The sequence below is a fragment of the Cariama cristata genome, unplaced genomic scaffold (genome assembly GCF_000690535.1).
Source record: "Cariama cristata isolate BGI_N322 unplaced genomic scaffold, ASM69053v1 scaffold15757, whole genome shotgun sequence".
NCBI classification, from domain to species: Eukaryota; Metazoa; Chordata; class Aves; order Cariamiformes; family Cariamidae; genus Cariama; species Cariama cristata.
The window spans coordinates 43,822-67,679 of record NW_009626213.1 but is presented as its reverse complement, the minus strand read 5'-3'; the positions used below and the strand labels follow the sequence as shown (position 1 = coordinate 67,679).

The 23,858-nt window shown below is 38.6% G+C and overlaps 1 protein-coding gene across 1 annotated transcript in view; it reads left to right on the top strand.

The window, feature by feature from the left end:
• Positions 1-15,395, top strand: part of LOC104164571 (chromosome unknown open reading frame, human C7orf72) — a 26,570-nt gene extending 11,175 nt beyond the window's left edge. Inside the window, 4 exon segments of the mRNA XM_009703933.1 lie at positions 198-239; positions 777-884; positions 11,628-11,735; positions 15,290-15,395. Of these exon segments, the coding sequence (XP_009702235.1) occupies positions 198-239; positions 777-884; positions 11,628-11,735; positions 15,290-15,395 (364 nt within the window).
• The last annotated feature ends 8,463 nt before the right edge of the window (positions 15,396-23,858 follow it).

The following is a 23,858-nucleotide window of genomic DNA, read 5'->3' as shown; positions in this document are numbered from 1 at the left end:
TGCTGAACTGGGTCATTTCACATATATGCCAACCTAATCATTTACCATGGTCTTTTACCAAATTCAAATGAGCATTGCATGATTCCAAGAGCAAAACTTTGACTTGTCACCACCTCTCTTTTGGGACCTCATAAATATTCTATCAGAATATTCTGTCTGGCGAAAAAAAGGTGATTGATCTATTTTGTCTTTAACAGTGTAAGCCAAAGCTCTCGAACCTGTCATATCTTTTTGTATATGTAAGTACAATGTCCCTGTGTTGTTTCTACATCTTTGATTAAGCCCAAGCAATCCATCTCTCATATTCTGAAGCAAGAGTTGTAGATGGACTATGTTATCTAATCTTAAGGTGTTTTCTGGTGCCAAGGAAGGGCGTGTGCTGCATCTCTTCTGCTTGTGGGTGAGTCCAGCCTTTTACCTGTAAACTAGAAATCAGGATCCATTTTCCTCTTTGGAAGAATATTCCAGTCTGATCACAGACATAGCCAAAAGGACAAGAGATTATATGTTTCTGTATTATTTCCATTCTTCCCAAGCCTCCTCTCTGCACATATGTACTAGAGCTGTCATTTGTTATGTGCTGCAAGTTCAGCAGATGATTGTTTTCATCCTGGGACATGCCAAGCACACAGGGCAGTTCATCTCTATGTTTTTTTCTTGTGGACTGTTTTAATAAATAACTAGAATTTTGGAGCATGCAGTATATGGTTCAGCTGTCTCCACCAGCTGTCTTATGAATAATGCACATATCTTTGATTTCCTTTCTATCCAAACAGTGGCTGTGTTGGTGCAGTAAATTTTGAAGACATTGACAATGCCAATGTAGACTTAATCCCGCTTAACCATGTGCAAACTTCAAAGTCTCACTACACAAGCACTGCACAGCGTGTTTCTCTTATTAGCATGATTTTGATACTGCCTCTTGAGTTCTTGTTACTTGTGAAAGGGGAAAAAACAGTTAAAGATCTGGTCTTGGGCCAAAAGAATGAAAAAAATTGAGGTGAACACTCTTTATTCTTTTTAATAGCTTGAATGAGGTCTGTTAACACAGGAAGCACAGTGGGCTTTCAGATTCAAGGTTGAACTTGAAGAGTCCTTTTCAATAACTGAGTCAGTAGTAAATGGCCTACAGTGGTAACTACCTACAGTGGTCAGTGTAGGTCTGTATAAATCTATGGGACCATTCAGCCTAGGTATAAAAAATTAGTCAAGGAAGCTGACACAAAATGAGCAGAGAGATGTCTACTTAGATCATGGTGTAACAGATTTTATCCATCTACTTGTGTTATGGTAAGCTTAAATGCAACCTGTTTTGGCTGAGTATGAATTTGTCATACAACTTTAAGACCTGATTCTTTATTGTATCACATTAGTGTTATAGTTTCAGGGAAAATATGCTCCTAACACCATGCATCATGCTTTTCAATCAGAAATGTTGATTAGGTTTTTTTTCCATCCAGGAGTTGCTCTGTGGCCCAAGTGACCCTGCCATCCATCTAGTACAGAATGGTCGTAATGGACTGACAATAATTGACTGTTGGATCAAAAGCTACCCTTAGAGTGCCCATCCTGGGAAGTAAAAGCTGCCTGTGGTAACAGTGGTGCAATGTACTGTCTGGGTATAATAAATACTTCACAGTCAGCAGGCTGTGACCCAGGCTGGGATGGAAATGAGAGCATACTCCCCCCCCCCTGCTGTTAACCTTGCTAGACAACCAAGTTTTAAGAACTCGGCAGGCACCTTTCTGTTTTCTCAAGTGAGAAAGCTTGCATGTGAAACTAGTCTGAGGACATCTGATAGATCATACCCCAAAACACCTGACTTGTGGTTCCTAATGACACTGAGACTACCTAACACAGGCGTTCCTGTAAATGCCCAGCAGCAGGGATCTGTGTTACATTCAAAGCTCAAGTGGGGAGGACATGCAAGAGAAGGTTCTGAGCTTAGCATGCACCAGGAACTTCTGATGATGCCGTTCTGAATGGACTCCTTACTTCCAAAAAAACTATGTTTATTTTCAAACTATGCCATACTTTCACACTTCAAACACTTCCTGTTCTTTAGTATTAATGAGCAAGTCTGTTGGGTAGAAATGCATGTGACATTGTTTGATGGATAGTATGACTTTAATATTGCCATGTTAAAAATGTGTGATTTTTAACTTTAGTCACTAGATGGCCTTTGAGTTTGCAAAAGCCCCCTGAATGCCATTAGGAACACCTTTTAGCTGGATCACGAAGGTTTTCACTTTAAGCCTTTCCTAAAGTTGTCTTTAGTAGATTGAGCTGGTATTAAGCATTTATTTGAAAACTTTTGAGAAAGTAAAATTGTAAAAGTAAAAACGTAATGGTAAGAACTAAAAATGATAAAAACAAAAGAGGAAAGAAACTGTTCGGTTTACTTAATCAGATTTTCTCTTTGCATAGGCCTTTCTTTTGTGCCCTTTCAGTGTCTGGCACAGACCACATTTGTGAGGAAACTACAGAAGGGGTACTTCACTGGGGGAAGCAGAGGGAGAGAAGCTGTAAAAATGCTGCCTTCTGTGTTCTGAAGAAAAGGCATAATGCTGGGCCTTACTCACATATGGCAGAGTATATGCTAAACATTCTTAGTTGCTGGGAGCTGCCTTGGAAGTAGCTGGAATTTCTGAGCTCCACCTTAGAGCTGTTCATTTCTGTTTCTTACATCAAGTTCAGGGAGAAATTGCATATCCTTTTGCAATGCATCACATGCTATCACACACGTGTGAGGAACATGATTCTTCACACAGCATTACTCGTTACAGCAGTAGGTTCACAGGCAACGTAAGGTGCTAAGCATTGTAAGAATCTCAAATTTGACCCATATTACTGCAACCAAACCTATTAATGCCAAGCTTTTATGTACATAATACACCATTCTGATTGTTTTCTCTCACCTCCTGCACAAGTAATCTGATTTCTCACAGCCTTCATCCAACTTTTAACTTCTGTTTGAATTAGAAGATAAAATAGTATAAAATGATTATTGTGAAATGTGCTTTAAAAATACAGCACACATAGCATACAACATAGTGCTGAACAGAGATTTCTGAGTTGTAGGGAAGTTAGCAGAGCTATTAACCCTTAGTTTTGCCATGTCATACTGCTGTTGCTGTAGACCTTTGAAGAATAGAAGCTGATGTATACACTGTGCTGCAAACAGACAGCCATCTTGTCTGGAGCTTTTTGTAGCGTATAGTATCATGGTGGATTTATAAGTTTGAGCAACAGGTTCTGTATTACCTTCTCTGGTATTCCTCATGTCATTTTCCTGTTTATTCGTGAGTGAGGCTATGGGTTTCATTGATTTCTGGCAACCAGGAGACCAAGATCTCTGAAAGCTAAAAGATTCTGACATCTCAAAACTGTGAAAAACTCAGTTCCTCCTGAAAAATTCTGTGAAGTTTTTCATATTTATTCTCTGTCTATGATTGTCAGACATCAAGATTGCTGTGATTTTAAGCAGAAGAAAGTCAGAAAGAAGACATAAAAATGATCTCTGTAATTTATTTTTTTTTTCCTTTGTGTGTTTGCCAGTAATTCTGGAAAGATGTGTAAAGGTATTAAGGCAGCTAGATTCCCACCAACATCCTTGAGAAGCTGGATACATGCTTTGGATTTGGAAGCCTAAATATGCTTTGTAAGTCTGTAAAATGTAAAAATCTCTTTGTAGATATAGTCACTTTCACTCTTTCATGGACTAGCAGTTGCACTTCCTGCCTCTAGCACTTGGGCAACAGCATCGGCACTCAGGCATTACTCTGGAGTGAGACATTATTCTTCCCCAGACCATGCAAGAAAGTGGTTACCATTCAAATTATTAGCAAAGCTGAAACTAGCTAAGAGTCATCTGTCATGTAATTTTGCAGAGACAAACAGGAAGAGTGGTGAACCTGGGCATATTTTCTGTGTTACCCTTGTGCCCACCCTCTCTTCCTTTTGGCAGAACAGGAAACCATCTTCTGTTTTTCTTCTTTTTTTCTTAAGGAATTAGAAAAAAGATAAAAGTCGTGACTTATGCTGCAGTTGAGCCTAAAAGCCCCTAGTATAAGATCAATGTTGTGAAAAGCTGCTGTAAATATACCCAACACTCTAGATAATACTCTGAAGTCCTTACCATGCAATTTAGAAGTTTTACAGATGAGAATCCAGGTGCAGTGTGACTAAGTGGTTTGTCAAACCCCATTGGCAATCTGTAGCACAGTTAGGAATGAAACTTCATGTATCCTGAGCCCTAGCCTGGGCCTTTTTTTTAACCAAACTCTGAGCTTAAAGCTATTAAAATGGTGCTTTGCTGAAAACTTGGTTTTAAAAAATAATTATTAGCACAAAATTATGGCCATAGTTCCTAAAAGTTAGGCTGAGGCACAAGTAAAGACCTAGGAATCCAAGTCGGTTTTTTATCCAGTTTTCCTGTGTGGTTGAGACATGGAATAGCTGTAGGAGCATTCACTACATGTAAAAAACCATGTCATAAGTGTTGTGATTCATCAAGAAGTGTTAAATTTTTGAATCTCAACTTATTAATCAAAACTATGTTTGTGATCTGGTGGCAGTCTAGGATGATCAGTGGGCATTTCCCCAAGGGAGCTGTGGAAGTGCTTTTCTCAGGTCAGACTCTTCATCTTGGCACTTGAACAAATATCCTGGATAGTAATTCAGTTCCTCTCATTCTCTTCCAGGCTTTCATTAAAGCCTCTTCTGGGGGAAAGGAATCGATGACATCATCTCTTGAGGTCTGTTCTAGCCCTGGAACGTAGCATCATTCTTAATATTTTTGGTTTGTGTATGCACTCCTGAATTTGCTTTAGGATGAACTTGTTCTTCTCTCTGGTTATGTTGCAATGTATGCCTAAAAGCTGGAATCTTCTATCATTTCTTTGCCAGGGGCAATATAGAAATATTTTTTTTTTAAAAAAAAGAGCTAGCCAAAAAATTAGGAAATTGTTGTGAAAGAGCACTCTGAAAATCTCTTTCTAATGTAGTCCTTTTTCACTAACAGATCTCCAAAAATCTTTTATAAAACTTACCATGATCTCTTTTACAGCACAGTGCTCAGTGTCAGAGCACAGGAGTTGTAAGCTTGAATCTCATCTTTTTGTGCCAGTAACTAGCAAGGTTCAAAATTGAATGCTTTGATACTTCTTTGTAATTTCATTGTATATTGCTTGTGTAATTTTGTTAGGTATACCAAACAATTGTCCAGCAGCTCAAGTGGCTTTTGTTGTATTTTTAAATGTACAGATTTTTTGTGCATTTTTTCTTATGTTTTTTTTTTTTTGTACTTTCTTTACTTGTCTGCCTACTTTAATCTCTCTTCTTGTATTTACTTTCTTTTCTTTCAAACCCATGAAGTGTAAATTCCATTGGAATCAGTGAGTTAAAGCTATCTGCTTAACAAGAGTTCCTGAACAGGGGTAGAATTGAGTATCTGTTCATATATTTTGCAGAACTGAGACCTCTGCAATTTGTTTTAGAAGACTTTGAACTCTGAATTGATTATGTCTGTTTTCCTTGGTTATATTTAGTTTGTTTCTTACTGATTTGATTATTAATCGTTTGCTTATAATAGTTGTTTATTTGTGGAAGATGAATATTGCATTTGGTTTTATATGTCACATAGCTAACCATATACTAGGTAGGGAAGCAACTGAGAGCTGAAGAACATGTTTTGTGCAGCCACCCAGGCTTTCAAAAATAGCTCAGCAACCACACATGAAAACCAGAATTCTGAAAGAGCTCACATTCTGGGTGCATGTTGATTGCTAAGCTCCTGTGAAAATCTGGCCACAAACACCACAATGAAACTTTTAGGTGCTGATCGCTTTTAAAAATCTGATCCCCTGTGTCTAACTGCTGCTCCAACCCTAATGTGTATCAAGGAAGAGGAGGACGGTCTGAATTCCAAAGACAGACTGTATTTTCAGCTCCCTTGGGCAAGTTAACACAGTGGAGGAAACTTCGCAGCGCAGCACGGCCTTCCAGGAAGGCTCAGACTGCTAAATTCTCTGGGTACTTTTGAGAGGCTCCATGTTATTAATAAGTGAAAATAAGTAATGACCCAATTCATTCTTTCTTGTTATTAACAACTACTTTGAAAAAAATCTCTTTCTTATTCAGAAGTGCGTTTTGAACCTAATAATTTTGAAAACCATAGAGAAACTGGTTTTACTGCATCATATGGATTCCCAACATAATTATCTGCTGTTCTCTTTTTCTTAAACATCTTTATAGGTATGGAATTTTGTATAATTCTCCTCCAGCCCTAGTCACCAGCTTTTTCCTTTGTTGACCTCTTCCCCAATCAGCTGCTGAAACAAGGTTATGCTCTATGTGGTATTTTAGTTCTGCAGGTGTTTTAAGGGTCAATGGAAAAAAGCCTCCCACGCTGGTGATGGGGATTTCCTCTGTAGCATTCATGGGCAGGGCTCTGGTAAATGCTCAGTCTGACAGACACAAATAACTTTCCTCCTTGGCGTTGTCAGAACTCCCTTACACCCTCAGTGAGTTAACACTACTCAGTGTAGTAATAGCACAGCAAACTTAGTACATTCCAGTGTACACAGCACCAGTTCATACCAATCAAGTGTTATATCTGATTTGTGCTTCTCTTTTGTGTGCCTTTTGTATTATCGCACAGCAACTTCCTGATTTTCACTGTAGTACTTATTGGAACCTACCTCTTGAAATTTGACAAAAGCAGGTAGGACAGAGATTATGTTTTCTTGTTCCACGTTAAAAGGCTCTGCCTCCTTAAGAAAACTGCCAGTCATTAACATTTTAAAAATGTTAAATCTGGCAGTCATTAACATTTTAAAACTTGCTACTCATAATTCATCAGCTCTCAAAGTACTCAGTAGAGGGCAGTGCTTACACAATACATATACGTTCTAACCAAGTGTTATTTACTTAGCACTTTTGAAGTATCAACTAATTCATTGCCGTAACACAGGTAAAGTAGATTATAGTATTACTTTTTGAAAGATGAAGACTGAGGAGGCTGAAGTTACTTGTCCAAGGCCACAGAGGTTGTCAGTGTCAGAAAGAGAACAGGATCCGACCAAAATCCATTTCTGGAAGCAGTTGATTGAAATGGGAACTTAATACATACAGCTTCTAGGAAGACAAAGTCCTAAGTGTTTCAAGTCCTGCAGTTCTTGCACAAAGCTATTCTCTGAAACAACCCTTTATTCTTGGTCTCTCAAGCACATTGGGCAAAATGCTACTATCACATCAGTATATCTGTAGTGACTTCAGTCATATTTCTTCAGTGTATTCAGCTTCTAACTGACTGTGTGCATGCATCCCTTATCATTTCAACTTACCACAGAAACCTCACAGGCCACAATTAGCTGGGGACAGGACCCTCTGCTGCCTTACACCTTGCATAGTCATTTTCATGGGCTGCCTAAGAGCTTTCCCACAATGTAGCTTTTCTTCAGAAACTGACAGCTTGTCCACCATGTATGCCTTTTTAGTGATTTTCTAGTTTGAGTCATTCATGGGGTTGAGGGTGGGGGACACTGAAATATCCTACTTTGACATTTTCCAAATGAGATTTTATTGCTGGCTCGAAATGCTTTCTTGTTTCTGAAAAATATTACACCCTAGTAAAAAGAGGGGTTGAAAAAGTTGAAAGCAGAATAAAACTGAAATTGTAGAAACAAAATGTTCCAGTTCAACATGAGTCAAAATATATCTGGGGAGTTACCATTCTGATGGTTAGATCCTTTTAGAAACCCCAAATCCATTTGTAAATACCCATTCCCTATCTTAATTTGATGACTGAGGGAGAAGGGTATGAAATGCAAGCCAGAATATTCTGTTCAAAAGCCCTGTAGGTCCCATTCTTCACTCTGCATGGAACACCTTGTTTTGACTTCACAAATTCTCTCAGGTATGTTCTTTCCCAACACAAGAGACTGTATGCATTGAGTTTCCTGACATAGGATCACGTCTGAGGAGTTTTCACGACAGGTTATTCTGCTGGGCAAATAGTGTCACCAAGTAAAGAAGGGCCACAAAACGTGTGACATGTCAGTCTTCCTGGAAGGGAATTTGAGGTGGAAGCCAGTTGTGAGTCTTATGTACTGTGAGTGAGACCCGAGAGGCCCATTTTATAATTGCAGTAACCAGAAGAGCTAATTAATGACTTAATGGGGTGATTTAGTTCTATGAGATTTATACAACAGTGTTTCTAAGAAAGAGTACGATGTTAGGAAATCTTTGCTCTTAAGTGCAAGGTAAGAATCTACTGGATTTTTTTCACTAGACAGAATTTTTGCGCAAAGAACTCTGATACCTCAGTCGCTCAAGCTGAAGTGCTAGATCCAAGGTTTTCAAAAATTACAAATTATTGGGGGGATTCTTGGTTTTGCTCCCATAAAAACAGCTGACACTGAATTTACATGGCAAAGCTGGGCATCCAATGCCCTGGAGACACCCTAGACCATCACTTGCAGCTGCTGCTTCAGAACAGTGTGGATCTTCTGTGGGTCCTGTGCTATAGGGGTTTATCTCAGATACCTTAAGGCATCTCAAGTAGGTCTAAACATCAGTTTGGGTGGCCAGCTAAATTAAGCCCACACTGTTTTTCCTGAACACTACCAAGAAATAAAAATCTTCAAAGACATCCTGAGATGGACATATGAAACAGAGGCATACCAAAGCAGAGGCACTCAGAATTACTACATTCCACTTGAAAAATCTTAGCGCTTGCACAGATTCAGCTGTCAACACTGTATGTTTCTTACTGCTGGGACTAAGAGCTGCTAGCATGATAACAAGGAAGTGTATGAACAAGAGAGATGTCATGGTTACAGAAAGAAAGCTTGATGACGACAGCATAACCACAGAGGAGTTTTGTATGTTGCCCAGAGGCAGCCTGGCACTTAGTTGTTTTCTTTAGCACCAACAGTCTGGTTTAGCAGCTCATCAGAGAAAACACAAGAGCTAGACAGCGTGATCCAAAAACAAAATACCAAAGGGGTATTTTTTTAACCTCAGTTTCTTCTGCTTTATCACATACATAACCACAGCACATTTTTGCATCTTCTTTGCAGGTTCCCAGGAGAGCAGCTGCTTTACTGTAGTGTAAGCTTTCTTACTATCCTGGTACTTTTAGCTTCTGTCTGCCCATCTCTCTTCTCTTTCAGAACTACATCCTTCCCACATGTTATGAATATACCAACTTCTGTCAATCCTTTCTAACAGACAGTCTAGAACAAGTCTTCATCCTGAGTCATCTCTCAGGCTTGATTTTTGGGTCATGTTTATGATGCTTTTCTCTTTTCTTCTAATTTTGCAAGTTTTAATGGTCAGAAAATTTTATCAATCACATGCCTCACAGTGCATAATGTATTCTGATATCTCCACAGTTGTATAATTATTATGTGAGTTAACTCCAAATAGGCTTAAAAAATATTATGAGTTAATATGGGGTTTCTTGTTGTGATCTCCTTCTCTTCTGTGGCGCTCATACAATTTCAAGGAAGTCACTGGAATTTCGTTATTACATGTGAGAGGTGTATCTTGGTATGTAGCACATCACCAGGGTAATAAAACTGTTCACAGTCTGACTGATTCCTTCAAAGTGATACCACATTTTCAGGTTTGGATGAATGTGTGTGCTTATACTCACACACACCTGATGTCCACTGTGTCCCTCAGTGGGATCTCTGCATACGCAGATGAGATTTTCTACATAGTTACCTAATCTGCATATAACCTAACAATTGTCTACTTTGACACGAAAAAGCAAATTTGTCTGCAAGCCATTTTGGCCGATTCTGAAAATATGTTCTACTGCTGTACTACATTTTCAGGCCTACTTGTTATCCCTGCACGGCTACTGCCAAGACAGAGAGCAGATTTGTTACTTGCTCAGCCAACTACTTGGCGATTCTCTATAGGTAACAGCTTCCCAAGTGCTGCAAAGCTGCTGTACTGATTCTACAAAGCCATCTTCTCCGGAGAGTCATGTACCACAGCATGGCACAGGGAGAATAGCAGTGTATGAATGTATGGGTTAGTGCAAGGCTACTCCAAAATAAGCCAAAGAACTAGATGGTCTTTCTGCTAACTATGGATACAAAGACTACAACATATACTGCCGAGGCTCCTGTGGCCAGTATAGTTCACCCATGGTCCTTTGTTATAACTATGGTAGGTAGACACAGCATTTTGTCATTACCTCAGCTATTCTGGTGAGGAATTTCAGAGCCAAGTTTCCTAGTACACATGTCAAAGAATTTTATGATAAACCACATCTCGCACATGTGTCCAGTTTTGCATCCCGTGCTGAACTTAGTTGCGGAGAAGTAGCTGATCAGCGGTACTGAAACTAATAGCTCTGTGCACTTTATAATTAAGGGAACTGTTTATTTTTACCTAGAGTACAGGGGAACCAAAAAATACCTCAGAGGTTATTTTAATAGAGGCACTGTTATCATTCATGTGGTCTGAAGACCCACAAAGGACTAACAGAGGCAAGGTTTACGATCCCAAGTATTTAGTTGAATCAGTGGATGAAACAGCTTGTCATGAGCTCTTACCTCTGTGTGTATGGGCAGTCTGGATATATGTATAATTCAGCAGTGCCCTATTTTACGCTGTCAATATAGAACAGTACTGATGATAGTCTGTGAATAATTTTGTGCCGCAAAAAAACCGTTACATTAGGGGTTTAGATTGTTTTATTTTTAGTCTTTGTGGATTATCTCTCTGAATTCATACTAGCACATTCTTCGTTTATTTTTTGTTTAATTTTGTCCATCTCTGCTTCATCTTGCAGCAATTGCTATCAAAACTTTCTGTTGTGTTACCTCAGATAAGTAGAATTCTTTCCTCCATCTCTTTAAGGAATTTTCTTTTTGAATTTCACATTAAAACTTAATATCAGAATTAACAAAAGACTTTAGTTTTCCAAGATGTGGCACATACTGTCTCAGTCCACTAGTGTACTCAAGCTGGAATTTAAGTTGATGTGTCTAAGCAGGGTTAATAATATTACACATACATGTAAATACATTCTTAATAAATTCTAGGGTAAATTTAAGGAATTTTAGAATCATTTGGGAAATCATTTGTGTTTTAGGCCATGAGAAATCATACCTGTTGGCCTAAAGCCTGGTACCTAAATTCCATATTTGAAGCTGAAACCTAAATATGGCTAAATCTGTATCACATTTTTAAAGAATATTTCCTTGCTTTTTGTGCTCTATGCGAACTCTGTGAAAAAAATTCTCATTTTTTCTTTGAGATTAAATGTTGCTTGTAATCATGAATATCATACAGATATTAAACCTAAACAACTGGAGGGAGAAAAAAAAAAAATCAATAAAGAACATACTTTTGCTATGTCTAACCAAAGATTTTGGGTCAGATCATCAGCTAGATCATCATAAAGTTGTTTTGCTGATCTTAAAGAAGCTATGCCAGTTCATACATTCTGAGGACTAATCATTAGACTATGAAGAGTTTTTGCCCCATCCATCTTTGATAAACAGTAGCTGTTTTAGAACTGATCTGTAAGTCATATTTCAAGCCTATAGTCATTTAATTTACCCTTTGTCCACCCCCATCCCCCCTTTAACTTTTTCCTTTAGCACTCCAGATATCCCTGGATACACTGGCAAGGTTCATTGGTCAGCAACTCACCCAGCAAATTCTAATCTTCCATCAACAACCCCATCAATAATTGCATGAATGCATGGGTAGGTATGAGGTATATTTCTCAGTTTGTTCAGAAAGATTACAGGGAAAATCCTAATTGCATTTATTTAGTTAAAGAACAATTAAATATTAAGCATGAAATTCCATTGGCTTAAAAATTACAGAACAGTTGGGGTTGGATCCTACCACATTATTGTCATGCTAATCTGAAATCCTTTTGAGGTTTTAGAATTTTTCTGGAACATCGTAAAGTATGTATTGGGAAGGTACCTTAACAGTGAGGTGAATCATGCTTTCTAAATGTGGATTATTTCTACAGTAAGAATTTTTTTCTTTAGCTACAGTTGCTAAGTCATGATTTAAGTCACTTTTTTTTTTTTTTTTATTGATTGATCTGTGTGTGTTTTGAAAGAGGCCCATAAATGTCAAAGTTAAAAATTCCCAAAAGAAAGCTGTGTGGTGGTGTGTTTCCAAATTGGTGTTGACAGACTTATGAAATAGGTATTTGCTATACAAAAATAATCGTTAAAAAGGGGTGGATTTACTTAAAGGCAGTGAGAGGCAAAATCATGCCATGCCTTGACACCAATGCAGCCCAGGACCCTGTGACTATGAAATCATCGTAGCCCCATATCACTATTGTGGCTACCTCATGAAGTGAATTAGTAATCTTTATTCTCTCTTACTCTTTCATACAAGTCTTGTTGAAACTATGGGCCAGTAAAAGTATTTAGGTGCCTAACTCATGTTGGTTTCAAAAGAGCTGGACATTTTCCTTCTGTTAGTACAATTAACTTCTGATATTGGCAAAGGACCTTTCTCCCAGTAGCTTCAGAATAGCTTAATAACTATGTTTCCCCTCTCTCCTTTATCATTTTGTGCTTTAGATTCTGATCTCTTGTTATCCATAATGATCTAGGACATGGTGACACTATCCCAAGTTTCCATGTTTTCCTGAGAAATTTATCTTCCATTAAACTGTTTAATTGGCCTTGGGATTCTGTTTACAACACATCACACTTCTTTTTCAGCACTGCCGGTGAAAAGTATCCAGAAAAGGCTTGAGGAGCTTTAGGGAGCTGCCTGGCTTTTAAAGAATTCACCTTGTCAAGTGTTTTATCGTTGTGCAAAATGCACCGACTTCCATTTCTGCTGCTCTCCATCCCTTCACTACTGCTCTTTTTCTCTTGTGGTTATACTTAGAAAATAGACAGTCACCTGTAGTCACAGTTTGCTGTTGACAGGGAATGAAAAGATGCAAGAGTCCTGAGTCTTGGTAGGCTAAATAAAGCTGAACTCGGAGCAGCCTGATGCAAGACTAACTTGCTTGTGAATGTCACAGACAAATAAAAAAGTAAATGCATCTTAGCAAAGATCATTGACAGACTTCAGACAGATACCAGATTTCAAGAACAAAAACAGTCACCACTGTGATCTAGGAAAGGAAAACACATCTGTTACTTCCTTTTACTTTATACAGGTGTTCCTGTCAGTGTAGTTCATAGTGGATGAATTTTCTTAGTTTTTAGTGGACAGCAAGAACAGGGTTCTCGTTCTGTGCTAATGGATACTTTCCAGAACAAGGACAGAATCCCCTGACTTTTTTGAAGAAGGGTGTGTAGGAAACAGATAACAAGCATAGTCATACCCAGACGTTGTAGACCAGGTTTTACCACTCTTTTTCTGAGCTGAGTGGTGCATTCCCCAAGGATAGTACTCCTGGTTGCAAAACTGTATCAGTCCTATTGTACTTTCTCTGAGCCTACTTGTGGAGTAAGATAGTGTTCACTGACTTAAGATGGAGTAGCATAGCCCTCTGTGAAACTACTATGTGAAACTAATAGGGATGCTGGGAATCTCCCCCCAACATTAGTTAGTGATGCCCACAAAAGAGAGATACTTAATTCCTTGCCTTTGTAAAATAAATGATAAAAAGTCTTGCTGATTTCGGTGGTCACAGGTCAAGCTAGACTATAGTGGAGAGGTGAAGAGAAGAGAGATTGTTCCTGGAATTTGAGGTCACACTACCCCAATTCACCTCTGCATGCTTTTCATGTAGGACGTGATCTCATTCTTACTGTTTTTAAAATGCTGACCCTTTTTTTCTCTCTTTGATCATTCTCAAGCTATGACTGTAATAATTTCTCAGAAAGTAGCAAGTGATTGCATGTGGTGGATGTTTTTATAGCTGCTTTATTTGACATGTCTACAATATACGGTCAGTCTCCTGAAGACAATTATGGGTATCAGAGGGAGTCTCTTGTCTACTGCTAACATGGTCTAATAAATGTTCCTGTCAAAAGTATCAGCAATAGCAGATAGGCCAGGCAGCATGCAACCCCTTCTGCACTGTATTTCTATTGCATGGAACTTCCACAGCATGTGGGGCAAAATCCTTTATACCTGTTTTAAGCATTCTGAACTCAACAGGACTGTATGGGATATAGACCAGAAGAAATACGGTTTCTTCATCTTTGAATATGAATACTATTTTTATATGTCAGGCTCTATTGATGTATTTTTATTGTATTTTTATTTCCAGGTAATCCCAACGTGAAGTCAGAAAATTAGGTTTCAAAGTCCTTTTAGTGCAATTAAAATCTGGCAGCATTGTTTAGCTTTTGCATAGGAAGGAATTTTTTTGTGTCGTTTTGTGTCTTGGTTTGTGTTTAAATGAACTGTCCATTGCTACCCAGAAAACACAAGTCCATTGGCACCATGAGTCGTTTGGAAATTCATTGGCCTCACCATAGTTAATGTAAGATAGTGATAGATTTATTTTGATTTATCGAGAGAAGTGTTGCGCCCTTTCAGCAAGTTGCTTTAGACATTTCAAAAGGGATCTTTAGGTCAAAAGGAAATATTTTTTGTTTGGAGATTGAGTGAACATAAGATTCTGTAGTCAGTTCTGTGTCAGCCCTGCTTTTGATTAGATTCTGTGCAGCAGAGGGGCCATGCTAACTTAGGTTGTAGGTATAAAATTATTTATAGTGCCTCTTCCTGTAAAAGATTAGAAGAGTATCAGAAGTCTAGCATAAATTGCTCCTTCCCAGACTGTCCCCAGCATATTTTCTAATGCCCATCCCAGTATTCCATGCCACGAGGACTGGGTGTCTAAAGCAGGCACACTGTGCAAGTCAGCAAAGTGTTTTTTCTAGGCTTGCAAGCCAAACCTCCAGCATCACCTCCAGGCACCACAGGGCCTTATGTGCTTGAGTGCCTTCAGCATGCTCATGGCAGTTCTCCACAGATTGTGTGTGCAGGTTAGTTGTGAGGCAGCTGTGGGTGTCCAAGAAAGGCTGAAAAGAGGCAAGAGGCAGAACATACCTCTCTTGCAGCTGCTGTAGGGATCTGTCTTTCCACATGTTACATATATCCAGAAAGTAAGATTTAAAACTGTTAGGAAGATTTGCCACCATTGTTCTTAAGGGAGCTGATTCTAATACTATGGAATATGGCAAATTGTTAATATTCTCTGAGGCCAATGGGCATAACTGTTTATGAAGAAAGCAGTGAGAGGGAAGAAGAGGGAATGTTTAGCAATATGAGAAAACATTTTAAAAGTATTTTTTTCTCCGTCTTTGTGTGACTGCCCATACATAGCAAAACATGGAAGCTCGTCTCAGTATGATCACCAGGGACCTTATTCTCAAATGGTGACTCTAGTGAGTCCTCAGAATTCTTTCAACAAGACAGAATAAGAAACTATTACAGTTTAGAAAGTGTCAATCCTTTTTACCTGCATAACTGAGAGCCTCGGTGTCTGACAGTGAGGAGGAAGGAAATGTGTGAAGATGTGTGGATGCTTTAAATACGGAACAAAAATAAAATAACATAGAAGTGGGTGTTTGTGGTAGTCCTTATTACATTATTCTCATATTTATGACTTACTAGCGTTGACAGTTAAAACCATATTAAAAACAAGAGGAGTCGTAAGTCAAAGGCTTGAAACTTTTCTCTGTACTGGATTGCCTTGTTAACTAAGGTAAGATGGGGTAACTGTTCCATCCATTGACAGAAACATTTTATGTGTGTATAAGTATATACACATACACACATGTGGACACACATATGTAAATGTATTATTAACTAAGAAATCATTACAGAGCAGCAGCCCTTCTCACCAGCTGTCCTCAGTGTGCCTTGCAAAGACGGTTAAATGTCAGAGTGAGATTTCAATCTTTGCCTGTACTGGCTCTGTGTGTAGCAGTGAATAAAAGGAGAACATTCTCTGGTCTGGAGGCTAATTAAGACTGTGTGGCTTGCATCCACGCTTAAACTCTTTTATGCTTAAACTGAAAACAGTTAAATAAGGAAGATGGAGGTCCAGTATTTAAGCCTTTGTCTTGGCACTGTTTTATTTTCTGATGTTGGTGTAGACAATGTGAGGAAGTTGCATCCCTGAGAAAGAGAAGACCAAATGTGAATTTGTAGGTCAGGGAGTTCTGCTGTGCTCCAGGGGCCAAAATAGTCCAGACAGTTAATTCTAGTTTGGACAACCTCGCGGCTTGCTCAGAAGTTTCTGACCTGAGGTCTCTTGTATTATCCAAATCATCTGTATTCCTGCTCTGTTACCTCTCCTGCTTGCGTTTCTCCAATACAGGCTTTCTCCAGGCTTTTGAGGTATGTATGTGTGTAACATGTTTGTAAGAAATAGCTTTCCCATAGCCACTTAAGGGCTTTCTGTGAAGGATTATAAAGTGCACCAGTGGCGAAAAGCCTTTTCAAGAGCAGACTGAAGACTCCTTGGAAATATTGAAAGGTAGGGAACATAAACCATGGAGCCAGAAGACCGCAAATCCGCAGAAAGAGCTATCATCCCTTAACAAAGGGGTTAAATCCTCAGCAACAATAATGGGAACTGAGCATCCAAATCCCTGACATCATTGCTGAGCAAATCTCAGTCATAGAGGATATACAAGTCCCTAGGGAATGTGAGATGACAGCTAAGCAAGACAAGCACTGACGCCAAGGTATACTATTTCTCCTAATAAGACTGTAGCAGAAAGATTCCAGTTCTTGAAATGCCTGACCTAACACAGAAACTATATCACTTCTAGCTTTCTGTATTTTCATCGTGCACAGATCACTGATACCAGATTTTTTAAAAGAGATTCTCTTGTCTAATCTGTTTCTTTGTATGCTTTAAATTAGAACTTACAAGTACATGTGCAAAATTAAAGCATATGTACAGGAAGGATGCAACCTGACTTTGCCTTTTGTGCTTCTCCATTTTGGAGCTATGCATGTACACAAGTCAGTGAATATTTTAGATAAAAACATAGTCTCTTGCAAATTTGGCTTATTATGTCCTATTGAATTATTATGTGCCATATACAAATATTTGCAAGTTTGTTACTGGCTACAAAGGCTATGTTGTTATATACTTGAGAAGGATTCCGATCTTTCAGAGCCCCAACTCTGCAGTGCAGAGAGAATGATCTGACTTTGGGTAAGAATATAGGAACTGTCTTTGCGCAATGCCATGCAGCATCACAGACTCTATCTTGAACAGAAACTTAAATTCCAGTCAAACTAGGAGATGAAAACAGATTACATTTTAAACCAGCAATGGGCTGAGAGCATTGACTGCAAAGACAGATGCCATCGCTTCAGTAAGTTCAGATTGGTTGCTTTATGTATAAAAAACTTTTGCACATGGCATAATTAAAGCAGAACAGTCTAAGGAGATGGGAACTACATTTAAAATGGGGCAGGTTCTCAGCTGGGTGACTCAGCATAGTTTTCTTTGACTTTACACATTGGTTAAGAGCCAGAATCTCTACATCTAATGAGTGAAAGCTGTGTATTAGAAATCCTCTAGATACATCAAAATTATAAAAAAAAATGTAAGGATGATTTACACTTCTCCATACTGCTAGATCAAGCTGGGGAAATTTATAAAAAAAGTAAACAGTGGGGAGGAAAGGTATCTTTTAAAGTCAGTTTCTCATTACTTTCAGTTTCTCTGAAAACTTGAACAAAGAGCAACAAGCTCTTGGGCTTAAAGAGCAAATGAGAGGGAAATACTTGTGTCCAAACTATAAAGAAATCATTTCACTTAAAATAAACTGATTAAAACAACAAAAAGCATGTTTTCAAACTGTTTTTCCCATTCAGAAGTTCTTATGATTTTAACAAATTGTATTTTCATCCTAAAATTATAAGATAGTATTCCTTAAATCCCTGAGGGGCAATTTTCATGTATTGACACAAAAGAACTTACAAAAGTAATAATTAAAAAATAAGTATGTGACACATTCAATATAAGGCCTATTCCTGTTTCTACTAGCTGCAATAACATTTCTCTTAGTAGTGAAGACAGAAGAAGATTCTTGCCATCATGTCAATCCTATAAATAGCACCACTTGATTTAATCTGAACCCTTCTAGAATCATGTGATTCATGGTACAGTGAACTGGTTATTGCTATTTTAAAATTTTCTGACTCTTCCACACTATCCTAAAGAGAAATAAAGCCCCACCCTAGAATATCCTTTCACTTGATACTGTGGCATGTGATATAAAGTGTATTATATGAAGTATATGAAAGAGAGTTGCTATTAAAGAATCTCAGTTTTGCCTCCAGATGGAAACCAGTGAACAAATACTTTAGCTCATGGGACAACTTCTGCTTTCCATCTGTTAAACGCCTTGCTGAATCATAGATGTTGTTAATCTATGCACGGTGTTCATAAAGCAGTCAAATTTCAAGTCACTAAAAATCATTTTTGGATCTGTTCCTTTGAGTTATGGCATCGACACCTAGATGAACAGGAACAGAGTTGGCTTCCGGTGTGTAGTAAAACCACTGAAAAACAATGCTGCCGTGAGAGAAATGGTTTCCTGGGTAGAATTTAGTTGGTTTTCCTTCTACAGTCGTCTAAAGGCTTCAGAAAGTAGAGTCTTCTAAAGCAGAGCATTTACATCACACAAAAAGTCACTACATTTGCAGCTTGTTTCACGGAATTTCTCTTTATAACCAGCGGGCTTTGGAAGTTAAATGATTTGAAGTAATTTTGTATAAAGTAGTTTTTAGCATAGTGACTGTGCTTTTAATATGATCACTTCAATGTAAACAGTAAATAAACATGTCAAACTATTCTATTTCTTTCTAAATATCACTAAATAATATCTATATATTTTTGTATGCATAGCCACTAAACCTCTTCAAATACATTTTTACATTATGTGGAATGGATTGATCATAAAGAAACATTTTGACATGGAAAAATAGGCTACAATAGAACAATTATTATAACTCTAACTAAAGTTCAAATTTTTTAGACTAGATTCTTTTCCCTCTTGCTTCTTTCAGAAATACGCATTTTTAAAAATTGGTTTCTTTTGATTTGTTTGTTATTTTATTCCTAATGCTTCTCATCTGCCATCTAGTAAAGGTCATAGAAATATTAATGTACTTCCAAAGCAAAAGGACCAAAAAGCTTTGCTTTCAACATAGCTTACAGTATGGGGATGCAAATTGCGAAAAATCAGTGGCCTGTATCTTCTCACAGAATTATTTAGTAATGAATATACCAAGTGAAAGAGAAATGTCTGTTGGGTAAACAATACACATAAACAACTTCATGGTAGGAAAATAATATGATATAAGAAGCTGTGGTGATCCTAGCCTGAAATCTTGAAAATGACTGGAGAAAATAAGGTACTTATAGAGGAGACAGAAACCAAAAGCATATAATAACTGGAACCTTTGTTTTGTTTCGCTGTAGATGGAAGCATTTTTTATTAATAAAGTACAATTAAAACCAGAAAAACATCATGAACAAGTAGAGAATTTGTGTTGCTTTCAGAAATTATTTGAGAGATAAAGTGTCATTTACTTGGAGAAGTTTGGCCGAGCAGAGGAGAAGACAAAGTTTAAGTGGGGTATTCCCCTCCACAGTTGGCTAAAAGCTCCTTGTTTTGAGTCTCAGCATCTCTCAGCCACTGCTGCCTTTTCCTTCCCCCCAGCAATGCGGGACTCGAGAGGCTTGGCTTACGCTTTAGAACAGGACTCTGTGTTCTCTCCAGCCCTGCAAAATGTGTATTGAGCCATCCCAGAGGAGATTGCTCCCAAAATACTGACCTATCTTGTGCTGAGGCAGGACAGCTACTTATCATTTCATCCACGGCCCATTTGTACTTAGAAAATGTAATTGCTGACTTTGTAGTAAGGAGTGAGGACACCCCTTCTGTTGCAAATATTGTTGCATGACGTTTAATGATGGTAAGAAGTCAAGACTGCGCCTCGTATCTTCTCTGGAAAACAGCAGCTCTGAGATCAGTCTGAGGAAATGCGTCTCGGTAAAGGCTGAGAAGGAAAATAACCACCCAAATCACCCCCTCATTTACTAAATTTGATTTTCATTGGGGGTTTCTCAGAGGAATAGGGACCAGGCCTAGTTGCTTATGGGACCAGACAAAGCCGTTGCTGCTGCTGTGTGCTCATTACATAGTCTCGCAATGAGCATATGTAGTAAGTTTATGACAGATATATATTCACATGTAGGCCCTAAAAGGCCTTTCAGTCTCTTAGGGTGCCTTTAGGCACCCACATTCCACTGACTGGTGGTTTCGTGCAACTTTGGAGCACCACTAACTCAGCTTCTGGGTAACATTAGAGCACCGTGAGTGGTGTTCTTTTTACCGTGGCTTACACTGCAAGCCTCTGACAGTGTCCTACCTCTGCTGCCATTAAAAAGATAATAGTCAGGCTCCATCTTTAGATAAAAGGCATTGTATGACTCCTTATTGTCACTCTGCATGAAACAATCTGTATGTGTAAATTATATGTACACTCATTAGTTTAGGATTTTGCCATGAATTTCTTCAGCATTCCCACAATTGGAATACAAAATGAAAATTCCAGGACTTCCTAATGAAGACCTAAACCACACAAATAGCAGTATGAAGGAATTCAATGGAACTATTCACATGAGTAAAATTATATTTGTGCAGCTTCTCTCATCTTTGTTGTGGCCCTTCGATTCAAGAAATTACCCCTGTATAACAAAGTACTTAGAGACAAAGCTGACCGTAAGCACATTGCTGGCTCTTAATTTTAGAACAACATACACCTTGCTCAATCCTGTGGTGTAAACTTTCTTGTTTATATCAATGACCACTAAAAAACGTACAGATCGCTCACTCAACACCACTTAAACTAGTTAACTGTTTCATTGCTGATAGGAGGTCTAACAATATGCAAATATTGCAGTTATCCAGTAAAGCAAGGATGTATCTATTAAATCCAGACACTTCCTTCAACAAGAACCTTTGAGTATTCAGTGAGTCCATTACTTTTAGTTTAAAAAAAAAATAAAAAAACATTCTTGGACTTTCTCCTTAAAAACTGAACTAAGTTTCTTACAGGACCTCTACGCTTTTTGAAGAAAGAATGTCCAGTGTATTCTGTACACGTAAAAGTAAAAATCTCAACTGATAAAATTACTTGCAGCTTTCTATCATGTTCAGTTCACCAGTGACTGCCAGTCAATTCAGGATAAAAAGCTTACCCAAGATCAGAAAGAAGTCCAATCCAGTTAACCAGGCACAGACCTGAGAGTTAGGGCTTTCCAATTTACCTACATCATGCTGTCAATTCTCTTAACCTTCATCTCCTTCACACACACACTCTTTTAGTACGGGGATAAGAGCACGTTGCTTTGTAAAGAAGTAAGAAAACCAAGGAGGAAAAGGGATAGACAAAACCTAAGTACTCTTACTATTATTCTGTATTGAAATTAAAATGCAAGATAATTTCTTTTCCTGCAGGCTCCACGTTGCTTTTGCTATTTCTCTGTTTGTCTAATTCCAGCCCTAACCTGAAGAGCTGTTAGTGTGAAATCTCACAGAACTTCCTAGGCTCATTTCCATATTTTTTGCTGACAGCCTTGTGTGGGACAATTAAATAATTTGGGTAAGCAGTCACCCCAATCAAAATATTTTCCAGTTAATTAGCAGATCAGATATCAGTGAAAAAAGCATATAATTGTATTAGCCACCATCAGTTTGACACAGTAAATATGCTAGTATCTACACAACTCAAATAATGACACAGTCAGCAGGCTGTAAATCAAACTAATTTACACTTAAAACAATCAGAGAATAAAGGAGAAATGACTGGAATGACTGAAGATTTCGTAGAAGGCAAGCCACATCACAAATGTAAGTGATTAAAAAGAAAAGTCTTAATGACAGCCTTCATAAAGCTGCCTAAATGTGAGGTAACTTGAACTATTTACCTTATCAGCAAACTGGACAAGCTCAAAAAAAAAAAAAAAAAAAAAAAGAAAATGCAAAAGTTTCCACTGACTTCAGTGCTATGTAAATCAGACTGCAGCTTTCTAATGCCTAAAGATTAGGTGCATGGAGGGCAATATGTGCCTAAAGCAGAAGTCAGGTGCAATTTAATTACTCAAATAAAAAACTAAGATTAATCCTCCTCCCCATAATATATAAATCAAACTGCACAACTGCCAGTGCATCCAGAAGTTGACCCTTTGGCCTGAAAGTTCCTTAGACACTGAGGCTGTGTCTACACTGGTGATTTAAAACACATCAAGGGCCACTTGGTGGCACTTGGGTCAAGGAATGGCCAATATCCATACTGTTAACTCGACAAGACTTCAAAACAAGGATGCCACAGGTAAGAATTGGTGAGAAGATATATGGGTAGGATTCGTAACTCAATGGGCATAAGATGGCCATAAGCCTCAGAAAAGAATCATGGAGTCACAGGAAAACACAGTTTGGAGTGGAGCTCTGGAGGCCGTCTATATAAACCCTTGTTCAAAATGAGACCAACGGTGAAGGCAAAGCATGTTGCTCAGGGCCTTGCCCAGATGGATTATGAAAAATCTCCAAGAATGGAGACTCCACAACCTCTCTGGGCAATGTGTTCCAGTGCTTCCCAACTCTGCCTGTTAGCATCCTTTTCTTGTATTGTCTTTGTTACAGTTTGTGACTATTGCCTCGTGTCACTTGGCATTGCTCCTCACAGAAACATCTGGCTCTGTCTATTCTGTAACCTTTCTTTGGTTAGCTGAAGACTGCAATTACACCCTCCCATCTGTCTCCTTTTCTTCAGGCTAAAGTAACCCAGTGCCCTAGGCCTTAGATGATGTGCTCCAGCCCCACCACCATCTCTGTGCCCCTTCTCTGGACACTCTCCAGTCTGTCAGTAGTAACTTCCCCTGTCTCCAGGCAGCTTATGGTTTTCCAGCCTTGTTGAATCCTTTAAGCCAGGAGACTTCCATACCACATAAAGGAGATGTGGGAAAGAGGGAGGAAAGGACGGAAAGTAGCTTTCCCAGGTTGTTTTTCGTTAGAAAGTCTCTTGTAGACTTTTTTTGTTGTAAGGGTTATACTCCTCAGTAAATGATAAGGTTTTCTACAGACACAGTAAATATGCTATTATGAGTGTGCCTGTGTGTGTATGTTTTTATATATAGATACGTATGTGTGTATCTCCCATTGGCTGGGTTGAAACAGCTACACACCAAGTGTTTCAGAGAGCCCCGCTGCCAGTTTTCACCCGCTCCTGCATTTCCTGCCTCTCCTTAGGCACTCGTTCCCACATTCTCTTTCTCTAAATTAGGGATGTGGTTTCACCTATGAGATGGGGATACCTCAAAATTTGACCCTGCGCTACCTTTAAGGCAGTTACACTCTTTTTCTGGTCTGTCCCCAAGTGACTGTTCATTGTAAGAGAATTTACTTACGGATTCATTTTTGCACTGCCCCTGGAGCAGTGTTACCTTGCAACCTTAAACCCCACTCCCGAGAGGCAGTTCTGTAGCATGGATGCTGTTTTTCAGCCCAGGACAGGGTATCAATTGACTTGCAACAACTAACCTGCTTCCATACACCTCTCGCTGGCAGTGTGCTATGAATTCCCTTTGTATCAGCTACTCCTCACTCTAAGTTGCCTTTCAAGAGGGCTAATGAAATGCAGTGCTACAGTCCAGCCCTAGGAAAAAAAAAGAACAACAAACCCACCACCCCGACTCTGGAGTACTGAATAGCAGAGGAGAAGAATCTAACATGACAGAGGCAGGCTCCCATCATATTTGTAAAACTTTCCCAAGAAGGAAATCCTGTCAACTTTCAAAAGTTGCTGATCTATCCAGACATTTCAGTTAAAGCTGTGGTTTTGTGTAT